The sequence below is a fragment of the Alosa sapidissima genome, chromosome 14 (assembly GCF_018492685.1).
Source record: "Alosa sapidissima isolate fAloSap1 chromosome 14, fAloSap1.pri, whole genome shotgun sequence".
Classification (NCBI taxonomy): domain Eukaryota; kingdom Metazoa; phylum Chordata; class Actinopteri; order Clupeiformes; family Clupeidae; genus Alosa; species Alosa sapidissima.
Genome location: NC_055970.1, coordinates 22,950,957 through 22,969,897, shown reverse-complemented (window position 1 = coordinate 22,969,897; position 18,941 = coordinate 22,950,957). Strand labels below are relative to the sequence as shown.

Sequence of the window (18,941 nt, the reverse complement as noted above, 5' to 3'; positions counted from 1 at the left end):
CTACTAGTGGCTTCCCGTACCCCCAACACACACACAAACACACACGTACGCACACACACACAAACACATACACACAGACCGCCATCTGTCCAGGAGAGGTCCAGAGAAGAGCACTGAGGGACAGTGAGAACTTTTTGGACAGAACACACCAGAACACCATGTGTTTGGGTGAGAGGAGCAGAGAGTGAGTGAGTGAGGCTGTGTGTGTGTGTGTGTGTGTGTGTGTGCATGCAAGAGAGAGAGAAAAAAAGAGTGATTGTGTGTGTGATGGAGCCCATGCACGTGTGTGTTTGTGTTGCGCGCATGCAAGAGAGAAAGAGAAAAAGGGATTGGGTGTGATTGTGTCCATGCGTGTGTGTCTGTGCGTGTGTTGTGTCTGTGTATGTGTGTGTGTGTACGTACGTACGTACACCTGTTCTGCACAAATGTCAGCATATACAAATGTGTGTTTTGTATTTCTGTGCGGTGGGAAAGCGAAAGTAGATTTTGGATATTTAATATAATATAAAATTCCACAAACATAGTAGGGCAGTCTTCTTGAAATTTGATATGATAAGTCTGATGATGATGGTGTGTCTGATGTCTCTATGAAGTATTTAAATATGTTTAATATGTAATATATTTACCATTTAAATATAGGAAATTCTGATAGCAATCCTTGTCATCATACACTTCAACTAAGTGAAGTGAAGTTGAAGCATGATTCTTTCCCGATTTTTTCTAAGTGAAGTGAAGTTGAAGCATGATGCTTTTCCGATTACTTCTTAAATTGTTCTAGACATGTTTTGCACTTGCTTCACACTTGCTGAGAAGGAAAACAAAACAATGACATCATTCACTGGGTGACCTCGGCACCTCTCCCGCCCATGTTTGAGTCACGCTGTTTCCCAAAGTCTCGGTCCCTGTGTATCTCAACACTGACGCAGGGCAGAGCCAAATTTAAGCCAGGTGATTAGCCGCCGCAACAGCCCCAGAAACTCCATACAGCTCAGCACTGTATGGCCCAATTACATTCTGGTTTCCCCTCCTATAGTGCTATTTTACTTATTCTCTTTCTCTTTTCTCTCTCTTTCTGTGTGTGTGTGTGTGTGCATGCGTGCAGTCGTGCATGTATGTATATGTATGTTGTGTGTGTTTTAAAGAGTCTTTTTGTCTAATAGTGTGGCATCTGGATATTTAACATCTATTAACCCCTTGTCCTTAGACAATTATATAAATGAATAATTAAGACAAGAAGAGCTAAGTGAGCCATGGAAGTGCATGCAGTCATGAGAATTAAGACATATGTTAGCAACTAGCCGCCAAGGATCCTTAGAGAGTGTTCATGCGCTCAGACAGCTTTAGGACGGCAGTGCAACCGTTAGGGGAAATGTCATCATTAACGTCAGGCTATGAGGTGGGGTAAAGGATCTGTAAATGCTTTCTGTATGTAAGCGGTGGTTTGTGCTGAAATGACGGCTTAATTATCTGCTGCACCTCCACCACACACACACGCACACACATGCACTCACCTATATAACTAAACATGTCAGGCCTCATTTAACTGCAAACAGTATTTATGCGTGCGTGTGTGTGTGTGTGTGTGTGTGTGTGTTTGGGGTGGGGGGGGGGGGTGTTTGCTGGTTGCTGTAAATGATTCCATGGCGAGAATGTGTGATGGGCGACAGATGACCGCTCGTATCCCTCCTCAGCGCCCTCAGTGCCCTCCAGGGGCATCAAGGCCGCGTCACACTCGCGTCCCTCCGCTCTCTCGCTCAACCACCTCTCACACCACTCTGTCATGACCCTATGGTGACCCCCCACATACACTCCTACACACACACACACACACACACACACACACACACACATACATGGAAAGCCTGTGTGCTGTTAGTTTGCTGGTGTGTTAGTTTGCTGGTGTGTAGGGTGGTGTGTTAGTTTGCTGGTGAGTAGGGTGGTGTGTTAGTTTGCTGGTAAGGTTGGTGGCTGGTGTGTTAGGCCTTTGCTTAACCTGCTTTCAATGGGGTGGGTTTGAATTTCTTTTTGCTTTGTGGGTGGGGGGGAGGGGGGGGGGGGGTATGAAGCGTGCCCCCAGCAGCCCCCCCCCCACACACACACACACACAGTCAGCCCTGACTCCAACTGGACACACATGGTCTGATGGGAACTTTCTCCTAGGCCACAAAACTCACCTAAAGCACTGAATGAGATGCCGATACCCCCCATTTTGTCTCTCTCTCACACACACACACACACACACACACACACACACACTCCACTCTCACGCCTCTCTCTTACCCCACCCCTCCATCCGTTCTGTCGATGTGTTTGTGTCAGAGATGAAAGTGTCCGTGGGCAGGGAGGAGAGAAAAGGGTGGAGTTGATGAGGGATCCTGGGGACGGAGATGGGGGTGGGAGGTGGGGGTGGATTCTGACACTAATGTAGTATACTGGGCTTTACTTATAGAACTGCAAAGTTCTTTTGTCAGGTTTAAAAGGTCTCGTAAGCCTTTGAACAACTGTGTGTGACCGCCCCTGGAAGAAGGGTTTCCTCTCCCACCCACCCACCACCCCCCTACCCCTCCCCAACTCCCCTCATTGAACTTCACAGATGCGATTCTCTCCACATTCCTGATAATCAATAACCCACAAACCCTTGCAAACCAAGAGAGTAAACTTTAACTGGAGAAAAATGTGTGTTCTGCTGGGCAACAGACAATCTTAACAGATGATTTAACAAAATGTTCCCTTTCTGAGGATGTTGCCAAAAGCCGTTGTTACACTTGTGGACTTAACAATGTTAACAATGTTATTCTTTTCAGTTGTGATGTAAACTGAAGACACATAGAACGTTTTACTTGCTCTGCAAGTAAGTTGTTTATTCACCCAACACCTAATTCAATGGTTAATTTAGAACCATGTCTAATTTTTATTAAACTTTGTTTTTTTTTTTCAACAGTGTTTTAGAGAAATAAATTCATGGATTGCTTTCCATGTCAATAATTACCAACATCCCAGAGCCTACATAATGCAAGGACACAAAATAGTTGCTGATATTTATTTAGGCCACTATTTATGTATGTATTATAAACCCATACTTAATGTTGGTAGGTGTTTGTAATCAACCAATTTGTTATTCCATGTCTGTCAACAGACCAATCTTAGATGGACCAGTAATTGCTGGTTTCTGGTGGCATTTCACATTAAGTGGTTTTCCTAAATTATAAATTTCCCTTCCTGAGGATGTATATGTTTTGTGATTTTATTGATTCATCCATGCTGTTTGTGTTGGATGATTTATTAATAAATTATTCCAGATTTATTTCTGGAGGTGAATGGACGCATTAACCGTAGCCTGCGTGTCATTGCCACTGATTTATTTTTTATGCTGTAGGCTGGTCGCAGGCCTCAACACTAGACATGCTGACGGATTTCACAATGCCGGATTTAAGGTGCTGCGCCATAATTGTTGTTTATAATACCCGTCGGTTTAATCACTTTCCCATCTCTTGTCATTCACATATTCCAGGCAACGCTTCAGCCTTCATTCCATCTGTCTGCTGATAAGCAATTTGGAGAGCTACCAAACTGATGCCTCAGGTAAACTGATGAAAACACACAAGCAAAGCATGGACTAATGCCTGTTTATATTACGCAGGTTGTTGATTTTATTTTTAATATTATGTGCTGTGTGGATATGTGCATGCAGGTAATTTCTTTAGAGCCGTGCAGTAGCCTAATGCTAATATATCTTTTAACTAATTACCCCGAGGCTGTTGTCGAGGTCCTCTTGTCAAGTGGAACCCATGCCTAAAGGACACTTAGCGTAAAAGGAAGCTTTTAAATCCAATGTGAGAATAAACGCGAATCACCCAGTGGCTGAGATCGACGGGTGGTAAACCTAAAGTGGATCTTCACTGAGCGAATTTGGGTGGCTTTACAGGCATTCACACCTCCCGGGCATTTAAATGCGTAAGTTATAGCACAATATTGACAAAAAAATCGAGTTTGACAACAACTTGCATCTCAATGGTGTCTGGGAAAGCAACGCAGAATCAACAAACGCCAGGAGGTCCAATAAAGACCCCGAGGAGAAGGGAAGTCGACCAACAAGCTCATTTCGGATTATTTGAAGAACAAGCTGCAAAGCCTGTATTCAGCCTGACTGATGCGTCTTGATTATATAAACACATCTACGGGACATAATGAAAAATGTATTAGCTTTCAGGCTAATAATTGGCTAATGATAAAGATAATAATGCTAATAATACTAATTTTAGCAAGACTGGAGACGTATTAAGACATATTAAAACTTTGAACTGATTAAGACTGGTATTTTATCATCTACAATTTTATCACGCAACAACTCACGAATACGTTGTAAATTACACTGAAATCAAATGAAATCGCAGAGGGAATGTTGAGGAGGAGAAACCCAAGAAATTCGTATTCCACTGAACCAAGAAATTCGTATTCCTTTGAAAGCAACTGCCCTGCCACAATCATTTGAGCGAGAGAAAAAAACTCTCCCAAAACTGATGGTCTCTCAAAGATTACCCTATCAGGTGCAAACCGCTGACAAGTTTCCACCCACCACCAACAAAAAACCTCACTGTGCCCAAATCCTTAGCGGCAGATACTTCATTGACAGGCGTTACACCATCATCCGTGCTACAAGGACCCGTCGCAGCTCTGAATAAGGTTTTATACCAACACCGTTTGGATACACGTCAACTTTCAACACAAGACGAGGCATTAATCGCGGCGTGTCTTTTTGACAGGTTTGGTCGGTATATAGAATTGTTCTTTGAGTCTATTTACCGCAAACTTCGCTGATTTAAGATCATATATGCAAGGTGTACGTTTAGATGTCCCCTGCAGCTACGGGCGGAATTGAGGTTTCTCTGATCTTTGGAGCAGCACCCTTGGGAGGACAGAGGTGCGCTCAGTGGAACAAGGGGCAAATTGAACCTTTCCGCGCTGCGCAAGTCTCCGCCGCGTACACCCTACAGAGGACCGTGGATCGAGGGGATTTGGGGAGGTGGAAACTTATTTGTAGACTACACTTATTCCACTGGATCGATCTTTTTGAACAAGGAAGCACCTAATGTTGCTTACAGAGGCGCAGTTGTACTTCATCTATTTATCATCACACTGGGATTCCAAAGCTCCTCCGGGATTCTTTGTATAAGAAGACTGGCGGGGCTTTCTTCGGCGTTTCTCGGGGCTTCAAACTGTGGAAACAGGTGTATTCGAGCAAGTCAAGATGTCTTTGCTACCTTCAAGGTTCATCTACGTGTAAGGATTCCATTTTTTAATTCCTTTCGATTCCTAAGGCTCGTACATTCTTGCCAATAGAAGTCGCTAAAAGCCAGCTTTCTGATGCCGACAAGGTACATATTTATTCAGTGTAATTAGGCCTACTCGTGATTTACCCCTCCTGTTCTCTCTCTTCCCCGTCCCTTCAGGTGTTTACATTTTCTGGTCCTCTACTTCCAGCTGCAGGTAAGGCTGTCAATTCTTTCAATTTCGCGGTTGTGCCGGGAGTAACGCATACGCATTGTTTTTGTGCATGCATCCGACATTCGTGACCTGTATACTATAATAATCTGAGTTTAATTGGAAATAAAATTGATTTAAATAATATCGTTAACACTTTCAAAAAAGCCTAGCAAGCACTTTGTAGATATTCTGGGATTTTCATGGTAGTCTATCTAGTCACCGAGTTTGTTGTAATTGAATCATCATTGTAAAAATTAAATATATATTTTATATGCCGTTTTTGTATGCGGTTCTGTTAGTCAGATACTATTAGCCTACTACACTTACAGTACAAGGAGAAGTAAAACTAGCACAAAATGTTAATGTTATTTAAAAATGGGCGCACTGGGTTTACTCGAAAATCTTTCGTTTGTGCGTTTAAACAACGTCTGAAGTTTTACGCGCGAGTAGCCTATTGGACAAGTAATCATTCTAGATAGTCAAGTTATCATCATATATTTAGTATTTGTAAATGTTCTTTGCCCAAAATAAATGGCAATATGGCCATGACAGTTTCAAAAGATCATGTAGGATTTCTTGAGATATCACTATCACTAATATTGTGAGTTAATACAGTTATGAATTAATGCAGTAACTTTATTCGAGAATATGTAGAATATGCATGTATTCCAGACAGGGCAGTCGCGACAATAACAAGTATCCCAAAAGCCTGCATGAATTCTTCAAAATATGGTCTTAATGTGACATTTAGTCAAGATGCCACAATATGTGTGGTAGACATTTTGTTTTGAAATTAAAATGATTTTCAATAATTATTTTTTATTAATTGTATTCTTCATTAGGATAGCTATTTGAAACCTTCTCCAGAGTATGAGTGGGAGCCCTGTGACCATAATAAAAATAGTTGTTTTCCTCCAGAATGGTTAAAAGACAACCTGTAAACCAAATAATGAATCTTTAACACCAAACCATGAGACCAATGACAAAATACCCATATGTACATGTACAAGCACACCTCGGTGACAGACTAATTTTCCATAGCAAATGGGTCAAGGCCATGTCATTATAAAACCTTGCATTAGTATCTCATAATAAAAGGGCCATCTACAAAGACACCCCTCAAATAATGAACAAAAGCCTTGATTTGAAGAAAATGAGACACAACTGGGTTATGTAACGCTATGTGCTCAGTTTGTTCCAAAGGAGTTGGCACAAACAACAGCGTAGTGTAGGCCGTCTGATTTCTCTCCCTTTGTGCCAGTAATTACAATACTAGTGCTTTAATTGCAGCTTTCTGCCTGGTCAGATAGGCCATATAGATGTGTCCTTCCACATGCCTGATTGCTCTCATTGAGCTTTGCTATGGGTGCTTCAGTTGGGGGCTTTTGTTTTTATTCACATTAAACAAATAATAATAATAATAATAATAATAATAATAAAAAGATTTCTGTTGTATGGTTCTAAAATGAATGGGAGAAGATTTTAAGCAAAATGGTGAGTCTGCTTCTTAAACTTTGTAGGGCCGCTATGCTGGCTTAGGCCTCTCTGAGGCAGAGAACGTGTTGAGCTTCTTAGCAGGGATAGTGCCAATCGTTTGAAGTTCCAGTGATATCCATTTCGCTATGTTGTCTGTGAAGAGCGACAGCTTGATAAAAAAATGTGGGGGGGGGGGGGGGGAGCGTTTCGCATGGCTTTAACCTTAGCTCTCTGCATAGGCTTGCCTTTTTCCTTTTCTTGTTGAGATGCAACTGTCTACGAAACACACCTCTGTGTTTGTTTGGAGATGGGAAGATTTTGGTACAAATCCCTCAGAAGTGAAGTTTTCTTTTTTTCCCTCCCCCGACTTCTATCACTCGCTCTTGTGTGGGCTGGAGATGAGCTGGGGGAAATAGCCAGAATCTTGATAGGGTCCTGCACAGAGAGGCCGAGGGTCTGAAGCTGGCTGGGTGTCCGTCGCAGGGCTGTTGTTGATGGGCTGTGGATGTTATGGCTCTTGCCGTTGGCTGTGTGTTTTCTTGCGCTAAGGAAAGTTGTTTTGCTCTCAGTAAAAGGGGATCATGTATGTAGGGAAGTGCTGGTAGTAAAGGGATCATGTATGTGTGGAGGTGCTGGTAGTAAAAGGGATCATGTATGTGGGGAGGTGCTGGTAATAAAGGGATCATGTATGTGTGGAGGTGCTGGTAGTAAAGGGATCATGTATGTGTGGAGGTGCTGGTAGTAAAGGGATCATGTATGTGGGGAGGTGCTGGTCGGACAAAGGCCAGATAAACGTGTTTCTGTTTGAAGACTTATCCACACAAAAGGGAGTTTCTTGTCTGCAGTTTCCCAGCTGTATGTTTCAAAGCTGGATTTGGATTTGTGGTTGGATTTATGTGACAATTTAATAAATACATATTAATAGCTAACAAAGTGTTTGTGTTGCATTGCAAGCCAATTTCAAAAACCCTTAACACCTTTTTTGTATGGAGTAATCTTATTTAACAACTAGTTTGTGGAAAAAGTGGAAGTACATCAGATTCACCCTCACGCTAGATTTTTTTCCTCCTCCAGCATGAACACATTTCCCCCTCTCAGTCACTAAATGTCATTAATTTGCTGAGGTTAAAATAACACGGAGTCAGAGTATGTAATGTGTATATAATTAGCCACCCGAGAGAGGCCACATAAAAGCCCATTACTATGTAATTACTGCTCGATACAGCAGGGGAACTGGAGATTGGCTCGAATTGAGATTCCAGGGGCTTTGAAAGTATACCTTTCTTCCCCATTCCTCCGTACATGGCATGGATGACAGACTTGCAGACATGCTTTGGGATGACTGGAAGTTTTTTTTTTTTCTCTTTTTTTCATTCTTGGTTCTCAGGTAGCTGGAAGGAGAGGGCCAATGAAGACAGACATAAAGTGAGAACTTTCTGAATGGGAGTGTGTGTTATGCTGAAAGAATATGCTCCCACGAGCGTGCGCGTCTGTGTGTGTGTGTGTGTGTGTGTGTGTGTGAGAGAGAGAGATTTATGAGCCGGATTCTATCCTGGGGCAGATATTTGTTTGATGATAGTGTAACAGGTCTGGATGCTTCAGGTGTATAATTGCTAGTGGCTTGCTGTTGGAAACGGAGTAGTGGTTTCACAACTTGTCTCCTGGCACCTCCTGCTCACCTGCCTGCCTGCCTGCCTGCCTGGGCTCAGAATAGCACCCGAGAGAAACATGTCCCAATCATGCTCCATTTCCCTTCAATGCAACCAGAGCCCTCGCATGAGCTCCGGGGCTTTGGTGCCATGCAGAAGGGCTCACTGGTTTAAGTCTAACATTTGTTATGTAATGGTTGACTGTAGACGATCTGTTTTTAGACGAGGGGGATGGATTACTGAATTGAGGAGTTAGGTCCCTTAAGACCCTGGCGTGTCTCAGACTATTTATGGCGGATTTTTGTTTTGTTTGTGTGTTTCTTCAGGAATCCCAGCAGACCGCGCCTGACTTCCGGATCATCATCGAGAACCACACCAAGAACCCGGACGAGCTGAGCCGCAAGCAGACGCGCAGCTACCAGCTCTACAGTCGCACCACTGGCAAGCACGTGCAGATCTTGGGCAAGAAGATCAACGCCAACGGAGACGACGGGAGCAAGTACGGTACGGGAGCGTCGCTGTGTCACGTCTAGTAGTCTACATGTCGTCTCTTTTGAGCGTTGCTGTGTCACGTCTAGTAGTCTACATGTCGTCTCTTTTAAGCGTTGCTGTGCCACGTCTAGTAGTCTACATGCCGTCACTTTTGCCATGAATAATGCCACCATGCCAAACAGCAGCAGGCACAAATGGTGTACGTGCCAGGTGACCTTTCTCTGCACCAGTTTAGCAGAGCTCTGTTGCCAGGCTTATCCTGCTATGTTGGTTTATGCCATTGGGGAATGGCATTCTGGGATATCATATGTAGGAGTGAGTGCTCTAGCAGCACTGCTGGACTTATTCAGTGAGGTTGGATCAGGTGAACACTGAGGTTTTGTGGCAGTCGTCCATTTCATGTTACACTAAGCGGTGTTGACTGCGTCAGCCACACAGAGCAGGCTGGCTAGGAGTTACTCATGGCAGCTGCGTGTCTGTGCCCAGGGTGTCCCACTAGTGTTGGATGAGCGACCTTTGGTATGCGCGAGGCATTGTTGCTCAGCTCATTGAATGGTAGCAGATGTGTGGCGCTAGCCTGGCGCCGTCTGATGCAGTCTGGGTTAAGCAGTAGCTTTTTTTATTATTGTGTTTATGAAGTGATAATTCTGTGTCTATTGCTGCTGGAAACATTACACACACAGTTACTTCACATTTAAATGATGTGCTTGTGAACTATATGACATGTTACTAGAGTTTCTGTCTGAAAGTTATATGCTATCTGGGATAACATAATTTATCCTGCTGTTTGAGGCAACAGAGGTCCTTTCAATTATCCTTGGCTTAAATGATGCTTAAAGGATAGAAAGGATTCCTCACACAGTATTAGTTTTAATTGAGAGGTTGTCAGGTATTAATCTCCACATTAAGGCCAAACTTTAGTCACCTCAGTAAGAATAATGGGAGACTTAAAACTGCTTGTAATATGATTTAATATGCCCAGTAAAGCACTCTACGTGGTGGAGAGTCTGTATTTTGTGGTTGATAATTGATCTCTTTTGCTTGTAACAACACTGCAAAAGGTTAAGCCCTGACACCGTGTTGCCTGTGGACTAGGCCTCAGAGTCAGGTGGGTGATGGTGTTGAGGCGGCCTCTTACAGGTGTACTTCAGCACACTTTGGATGCAATGCAATTGTGCAGAATGGCTCTGCATAGTGTGCCAAGCACAAGCCAGGGGTCTCCCAGCTCTCTGACCACCCCCCCCCCCCCCACACACACACCACCACCACTTCCCCATCACCTCTCCCATTTGTATTCCTAACAACATGGCTCCAATGCACGGCCTTTGCATATGTTTCAGCTTTCATCTCTGCACAGTTCTCGCCAGAGAGAAAGATCGGTTCTCACTTCCATTGACGGAGGCACTCCGCTGAAACTGGTTCTCCCACTCACTGCTCTCTGCTTGGTGTTTTTGAGGGGGACGATTTCAGTGACCCCCCCTCCACACACACACACACACACACACTCACGCACACACACAGAACCCTCTCCATCCTCCCCTTCTCCTTTGAACAATGCTGAATAGCCCTGTGTGTTAAACAAATGGATCATCTTAACTTTTTGATTGAGTGAGCACAGACTGAAGGCAACTTGAAACCCAATCCCAAGGGATCTTAACCGCTCCGAGAAGCTTGGCAGATCCCTTCTCCAGAGCCGAGTGGGGAAACAAAGGTGACTAAACAGGAGAAAAAAGGAGGGAAGAGAGAGGGAGATAGAGAGAGAGAAGGAGAAAGAGAGACTGTGAGAAAGAGGAGGGCACCTTAAACAATGCCTCCCAGCTGACTCTGGCCTGTATGTAGTCCAACTGCGCCAGATCAGCCCCAGACCTGGGCCACGTCCCCACCAGCGTCTGGGTATCAGTTCTGGACGCCACGCTGCTGGGCAGGCGGGCATTCTCTGGTGCTCTCTGCTCTCATTCATCTGCAGCTGTCCTCATATTACCAGCCATGTTTTACGCCAGCTGTTTCTCGGTGCTTCATCCGTATAAATAATTACACTGAGCGGGCCATTCTAATGGCTTTAAAGCCCATTAAGCGCGGCTCCTTTTCTCTCGCGTATTGCTGTGATGTGTGGTGGACGAGGTGAGCAGATCATTACCGTCCTCCGAGCCAGTGCGTTGCAGGAATGTCTCTGGAGCCATTAGTAAAATGTGTTTGGTCTCTCTCTCTCTCTCTCTCTCTCTCTCTCTCTCTCTCTCTCTCTCTCTCTCTTGTGCAGCCCTGCTTGTCGTTCAGACCGAGTCGTTCGGGAGCCGGATTCGAATACAGGGGAAGGAGAGTGGCTACTTCATCTGCATGAACAAGAATGGGAAAATTATCGGAAAGGTACAAAAACGCCTCTGAATCTTTGTGTGTGTGTGTGTGTGTGTGTGTGTGTGTGTGTGTGTGCGTGCGCATACATAGCCTTGTACAAAAGGATACACCCTGTATAAATCATTATAAGCCAATGGCTGTTATACTTTCTCTCCATTTGAAAGAGGTGGCGTTACGCAATCTCCTCTGTTTGTTTGGCTTCCAATACACCAATTACATTATGTTCACTGCAGTTATGAGGTCAATGCATTGAGGCCTCATTAGTACTACATTAGACATTAGTCACTGGTCAATACTCGTGTAGCATCACTTTATCTGTGGCTACTGTAACCTGACCGACAGTGCGCTAGTCAAGGAGAGACACGGATAGATTTGTTAATGCAAAACAAAGTAGACACTAATTGCAGGGTAAAGTGCGTCACAGATGTCCAGACAACCACAAAAGAAGCACAAGGAAAAGATTGTTATGTTGATGTCTCGTCATCATGTGTCATCATCATCTGTCACTCGAGTCAAAACAGTATTTTCTTTCATATGGACCAATCTTCCATAATATAATGTAAACAGCACTGTCTATATAGTCCAATGCTGATGGTGTGTGTGTGTGTGTGTGTGTGTGTGTGTGTGTGTGTGTGTGTGTGTGTGTGTGTGTGTGTGTGGGTACCCTCAATTTGGAAATGAAACTACGTATGAAAATTTTCAGCTGGCTGGCCCTTGGTGAAAACGTCTTGTTTTGTTTCCATACTGTAGTGTTCACCACACCGCAAACACGTTTTGATACGGAAAGAAAAACACCCACTTTTTTCTCTCTCATTGTGGCCAGTGCATTCCATCTCCCACTGCCTTGTTTGATACAGACTAAAAATACTAGCTGGGTCACAATTTCAGGGCCCTCTTGGCACAAGCCTGTGTGTATGCAGGGGCCTGGACTGATCTACAATGTATACATAAGGCAGGAATGAGGTCTCAAACAGTAAGGATCTGTGTTAACAGCACATACCGTCTATTGCACAAGTCATTGAAATGCCTTGGGTAGAATTTCTCAGGAGACCAAACTAGCGGAGGCACCTTTGGCTCAGCTGAAATCAAGTGGAAGATTCATGTCTGCCTGTATCTCAGTGTCCATATCCCATTAGTCTGATGCACTTGTTTCTCTGGCCACATTCTAGATTAAAGGTAGATTCTATCTAGAACAATCACTCTTAGCCCATTCTGTGGGTTGTCTTCAGACGTTGGCTGCTTACCTTTCTACGTGTTTTAAATCAAGTGAAGTCTCATTGCCTCATCCCCCATTACTTATTTTAAATGAGACGGGAGGGCTTGGGCGATTGTGTTAATCAAGGTCTTGAGAAGAGCAACAACAGGTGGTAACCGTCTAACGTGCTGCTCTGCCCCAACCCCTTTTCTTCTCTGTGCAGCGCGAGGGGTCGAGCCAGGAGTGTGTCTTCGTGGAGGAGTTTCTGGAGAACAACTACACAGCGCTGGTCTCGGCCCAGTACAAAGGCTGGTACCTGGGCTTCAACCGCAAGGGCCGGCCCAAGAAGGGCTCTCGGACGGCACAGACGCAACAGGAAGTACATTTCATGAAACGCTCCCGCCAGGGCAAAGTGGACCCTCTAGAGGAGTTCCGTTTCACCACAGTAACCAAACGGACGCGAAGGGCAAGGCGCTTAAAACCCAACCCCAAGACGAACTGACACCAGTGATAGTCAAGCATGCACTGTTTCCAAGGAAATCTGCTCTTGCCTTAAACGACTTAAAGACTATTGTTATAAAAAAAGATGGATATGGGAAAAAAACAATTAAAAAAAAAAATCAAAGATGTTTTATTTTTATATTTCAGGAGCATTGAATATCTCCCAACTGTTGAATGTTTCTGGATTGTTGTAATTGTTATAATGTGACTGCGTTGTTATTTATACTGGGCAAACTAAGGAGGACAACACAAATCTAAAATCTCCCGCTTCGACAAGTTTACAGCAGAAGGCCTCTTTTTAGGCTTTGGGATGGAGAAGAGTGTCAAGCATGAAAACGTCACACAAAATCAAAACAACCACAAAAAAACACCTGTTTGTTTAATTTGTGTTTTTTCTGAGTCAACAAGGATCCAACATTTTCCACTGGAACTCGGACACTACAGAGGTGGAATCGAAGACAGACTACAGTAGCTTGTGACCCACTCTCCTTAGGAAAAGGCACAGCTTTGAGTGCAATATTTTGAAGGCCCCCCCCCCCCTCACCCCATCTCCACTTTCCAATCCCAACCCCCCCCCCACCCCAATGGACGGCCTGCTGGGCTTCCTGCACCTCTCTCTCTCCATGGATATGTTCCTCTGGACATGCAGACTCACGGCGCATTCAGGATAGAATGTGCTGAACACTCTGGGGACTCAGATTGATCTGTGTCTTTGATACGACCTCGGATTCATTTGAGAGCACTGACCGCAACAACACGTCCAGCCTGTGGTCAGTGGTGACTGTCATCCTGCTCAGACACACAAAGGGGACGGCTGGAGTTGAAACGACTGAAGAACTTGTGTCCTTGTAGATGTAACTTAACGACCTGGCAGGTCTGGACATGGTGGTCAGACACAGTAAGAGCTTAGTCACTTACTTACCGGCACTCGCCAAGTTGTGTATCCCCCTTCATAACATCAAAAATGTATGACAGTGCACTATGCCACCATTCTCTCTGCCCTCTCCTGCCAAATTATCAACAATATAACATTTAACTTAATCACTTCCCTTTCGGATAAACACCTGACAACTACCTATTTTAAGGTGGCAGTCTTCATCTTTATAAATGTCTTTACTAAAGTAAGTGTCTGAAGTAAGTGAGACCTCTCAAGGCTGGTCGGGTCATTCGTCTGGTCACCCTGTGCCCTTTAGATCTGTGTCTCGGAAAGATGGTTAAGACATTCCCTAGCCCTCCAAGCCAGTAGGACTGACCCCCTAATCTACTGAGTGTTCATTCAGTGGTTTAAAAAGAACCAGAGCTGTTTAGACTCAAGACTTCCATCACTTAGAGCGAGGGCCTTATCCCCTCTGACAGGAAGAGCTGTAGTCTGTATATTTGTCACCTGTCCCTTGGACAGGATTTGTACAAGATACTACTAACAACATGACACATTTATGAATTTAAAAATGTATGCAAAAAAGTAATTTTATGACTATTATAAAATATTTATTGCCTTTCTCTGTAAATACAACTTGATGAATTTATTTGACCTCTGTTAATAAAAAATGAACTATATTTAAAACATTTTATGTGTTGGCCTAAGGCTATGCTGCAGTGGCTGTCAGTGCGATGAACAAAGCACCTTATCAGAAATCTCTCCCCATTTGGAGGTTTATGTCAAACACATTTTTGTTAGATTCCTTTGGACTGTGTAGAATATTTTATGGACAGGCCATGAACAGGCTCCTGAAATTTATATCTTAGTAGTACAGTCTCTGGAACACATATTTTTCAAGCAGCCAAGTTATGCGCCTTTCATATACAAATCCGAGAGTGTGAACCTATTCGCTCATGGTGCCTTGTGGAGGTGATCCTGGAGAACTATGCGGAATTGCAGCATCACCCAAGCAGCAGGCTTCCGTTGAAATGGAAACACACTGATAGCGCTGGGGTGTTTATTATATCTAGACAAATCTGTGTGAACAAGGAAAACATGACACAAGCTACTCTGAGAAAATACTTTTCTCTTAAAAACATCCTGTATACTCCGCACAGAAATACCAGCTATGTGCCTAAACATAGCTTGTAATCATACAAAAATGCTCTTATGCAGAAAGGGTCATTTTGTAATTACAGAAGAATATCTTTTCATGTTTATGTTTAATTGTGAGTCACTGTGAATGTGTGCAAAGATAGTTTGCTTTTTCTGATATCCTATGTATGTTTTACACGCAAAGAGAAACCAAAGCACACATTTAGAGATATGAACAATGGCACTGATATGACCTCTTACTTGGCATTGAGGAATGCAGCATACATATTTCACATTGTAATTCATGTTTTCTAACAGCTGAAACATATTTTAGTTGTGAGCAAATATACATAAATGGACAAGACAGCATAGCTAATCCTGAATCAAGCCACCTGCTTGAGTTCGGCTGATTTATCCATTGCAATGTCCAGGAGGGTGGTCCCAACTCCTCGACACTACTCCAGAGGGGCTTCCAACTAAATGAAGGAAAGGATAAAATGCCTCTAGCTAGCTACCACCTGTGAGTTATTGGCCGCTCCATCGCATCCTCATGGGGGAAAATGTACATTTGTGAACTCTGGCTGAGGGACCATTATTAAATCTTCTGTTACAAAGTTTGCTTTTCTTCCTTTTTATCCTGCTTTCTTTCTTTTGTTTTTTTTTTTTTACTCCCCAAGAAACTGTTAAGAGCCTTCTTTTGGCAAACCTATTTGAGACATTTTTTCCCCTGACTGAAGAGAAAAAAGAGAGGGGGGGTAAGAGGAATGTGGACTAGCATGTCTTATAATGTTGTGCTCTGGAATGGTGTTTACGGGAGCCGTCAGGCTGAAAGATGGCAGTTTTGAGGAAAAAATGCCTTTTGTTTAGGTTCCCGCTGATGTTATCAGGACCCCTCCAGCCCCGCCACCTACAGCGCGCAGAGATGAGGGGATGGCATCGGATTTAGTTGTCTCTCTGCCACTGACAGATCTCTCTCTCTCCCTCTCTCTCTTTCTCTCTCTCTCTCGTTCTCTACAGAGTTTAAAAGTACTGTGTGATATGTGGCCCAGAGTTCTCCGCTAACACCGTGCTGGCGTCCAAGTTCTCATTACTCAAAATAGACAGTGCTGAGAAAAATGCTGGTTTTACACACAGCAGCCCATGCCTCTGTCTGCAGAGAGAGACAGAGAGACAGACAGAGAGAGAGAGAGAGAAGGAGAGAGAAAGACAAGACAAGCTTATGTTTTCTTAAAACTTGATTTCAATTTTAGCTATTCCAGGTAGTAAGGAGTATTAGGGGGGGCTTTAAAACTTCACTTCAGAAAGCAGTTGATTATTTTGTTATCAGTTCTGAGGTTGTGAAATGTTAACCATGTTATGAAATAATGAAATAATTGAATATGTCGTAAACAAGGCACTTAGCCTAAGACCTCATGACATGTAGGGAGTTCGTAATGACAGTGGCCAAACATGCTCCAAACAAGCGCAGTGAAGTCCAGACATACTAAAATTAAAGAACAGAGCAAATTTAGCATAGGCCTCCCGCCAGCTTTTTCCTCCTTTGACTTAACCTTTGATCAGTGGAGGATGTCCTTGGACAGGACCCAGGAGCTCCACAAACGCAACATCAAATCCCTCTCCAGTGCCCTCCTTTTGAGGACAGTCCCTATGAACTCACCGCCGGAGACCCACCGCCTTTCAGACGGCCAGGAGTCGCTTTGTGACTCCTGAAAGGGCACGGAGACAAAAAAAGAAAACCACTAGGTCCTCTCTTCTCTCTCTGTTCTCTCCCCTCAGTGATTCAGGGGTCATGAAGATTGGCTTTGTACTTCAGAGGGAATGGGAGCTTGGACGGTGCGGTCACCTCGGGCCCCGCACAGCAAAGTGACCCCCTTACCTGCTGGGGAAGCATTTATTTATTTTTTTTATTGGCTCACTTTTAGAGGTAAACATATAAATAGAGTTAGACTCCGAGGAGCTCCGCGGTTGCTGTCACTGTCAGGCAAACAGCAGTGCGAGGCAGCGGAGACTCACTCGGCAGACGCATGTCAGGGGAGACAAACCAGAGCGTTCCCTGCCAGTGCAACCCTCAGCAACCACATACTTAATAAAAAAGCCATGTCAACAGAATTTCTCATGGTGGCCCATCGTTTGAAACATAGAACAACCTTTGTCTCCTTAAAATATAACTTCACTTTTCTTCTGGTCTGTGAAGGAAAACATGCGCAACCAAAATAATGGCTGACCTCTAATATAATCATGACTGTCACAGTTGTGTTGTTCTTGCTGCGTCCCACCAGACACCCACAAGCTTTCGTCTCCCTGTTAAAACGAGACCGCGCTTCGCTCCCTCTCTCGCCCTCGAAAACCTACAGTGAGCGTTTTGTGAATCTCACCACTTTTTACGACTGTCCTTGTGCATACAGCTGAGTCGTGTTTTCGCAGGCTTATAAATATGCTTACATGCCATCCCCGAAGGCCTGGGCTTCACACAAGATGTTTGGATTATTTTGATGGGGGCGCATGCCATGTATAGGCCGCCATTGCAGCTATTATTCCCTGTTTAGCCCAGGGTTCCTTAAGGTGACCACAGTCACCACACACCTCCGCGTGGGAAAACCAAACAGTATTCACGGGATGACATTTTCCAGAACCCTTCATCTGTTTCAGGCGCAGTGACAGTGAAGAGAGGGAAACCTGTTAAGTGGCAAGTTGTCTGTGTTGATGAATTAATGTAATGCAAACATTTTTTGAACTGACCCATTTTGTCCAGACTTTGCACCTAATGTGGCTAATAGATTTAATAGTTTTCTCGTGTCTTGCGAGGGCAGTCAGGCTCAGCTGCAGTCACCTATCAGTGTCTTTCTGACATGGATGGACTCCAGATTAATGCTTTTGCTGCCAAAGTGCAGACAAGCTTTGTCTTTCACTGGTATAAGACCTAGATCACAGCCTAGCGCTGCAAAAGTTAAAATGACACAAACTGCTGTTGTTGTGCAGGTCTATGGAGTCGCTCACCAGAGCAGTGAAGCATTTCCTTGCTTCGGCTGACCAGCACTGCAAGGGTTAACTCCTGTGGAGTCGAACAATGTTCAGAATATCAATGGGGTTATTGGACCCATACCCTTACAGATGCAAAGCTTGTAGCTCAGCACAACGTGTTACAACAATGGCTTAGACATAATTGGGACTGTTTACATCTGTAGGTCAAACACTTCAAAACCCTTAAAAGACAGGTTTATGTGTAAACAGAAGAACAGAGGCTGTAACAGAATAAGATTCGTTTGGCAAAGTTCCCGTGTTTTCTTTTTTATATCCCGGCTGATGAAAATGGCCAAAAGAACTTTTCTGTCATGATTGATACATTTCACCGCACTGTTTGTGCGTAAGATTAGATGTGTGATAACACAATGTACTCGGCGGTATTTATATGTGTGTATGTTGACCTTACTCTGTATGTTTGTCTATGTGGTTTTGGAACAGAAGTTGGAGGGGGGGGGGGGGGGGGCTGATGGGAGTGGTGTGTGTGTGTGTGGGGGGTGGGGCTGATGGGAGTGGTGTGTGTGTTGGGGGGGGGGGGTGGGGTTGGCTGATGGGAGTGGTGTGTTGTGTGTGTGTGTGTGTGTGTGGGGGGGTGGTCGGTGTGGGGCTGGGGCGGGGCGGGGGGAGGTGGACTCTTCCAATCCTGCTTTGAGCTTTCATGCGTATCTCTTAACAGCCTTGGCAGAACCTGCTGCCCCTTTCTCCCCCCTCCATCCCTCTCCAGTCCCGTCCCCCCTCGCTGACGGAGAGGGCCTGC

At 44.3% G+C, this 18,941-nt stretch overlaps 1 protein-coding gene across 1 annotated transcript; it reads left to right on the top strand.

Annotated features, from left to right (window-relative positions):
• The first annotated feature begins 4,406 nt into the window (after positions 1–4,406).
• Positions 4,407–14,654, top strand: fgf24 (fibroblast growth factor 24). The gene is made up of 5 exons (XM_042061204.1): positions 4,407–5,280; positions 5,451–5,487; positions 8,936–9,113; positions 11,359–11,465; positions 12,872–14,654. The coding sequence occupies exons 1-5, from the start codon at positions 5,249–5,251 to the stop codon at positions 13,148–13,150; spliced, it is 633 nt and encodes a 210-aa protein (XP_041917138.1). The 5' UTR covers positions 4,407–5,248; the 3' UTR covers positions 13,151–14,654.
• Positions 14,655–18,941: the final 4,287 nt, after the last annotated feature.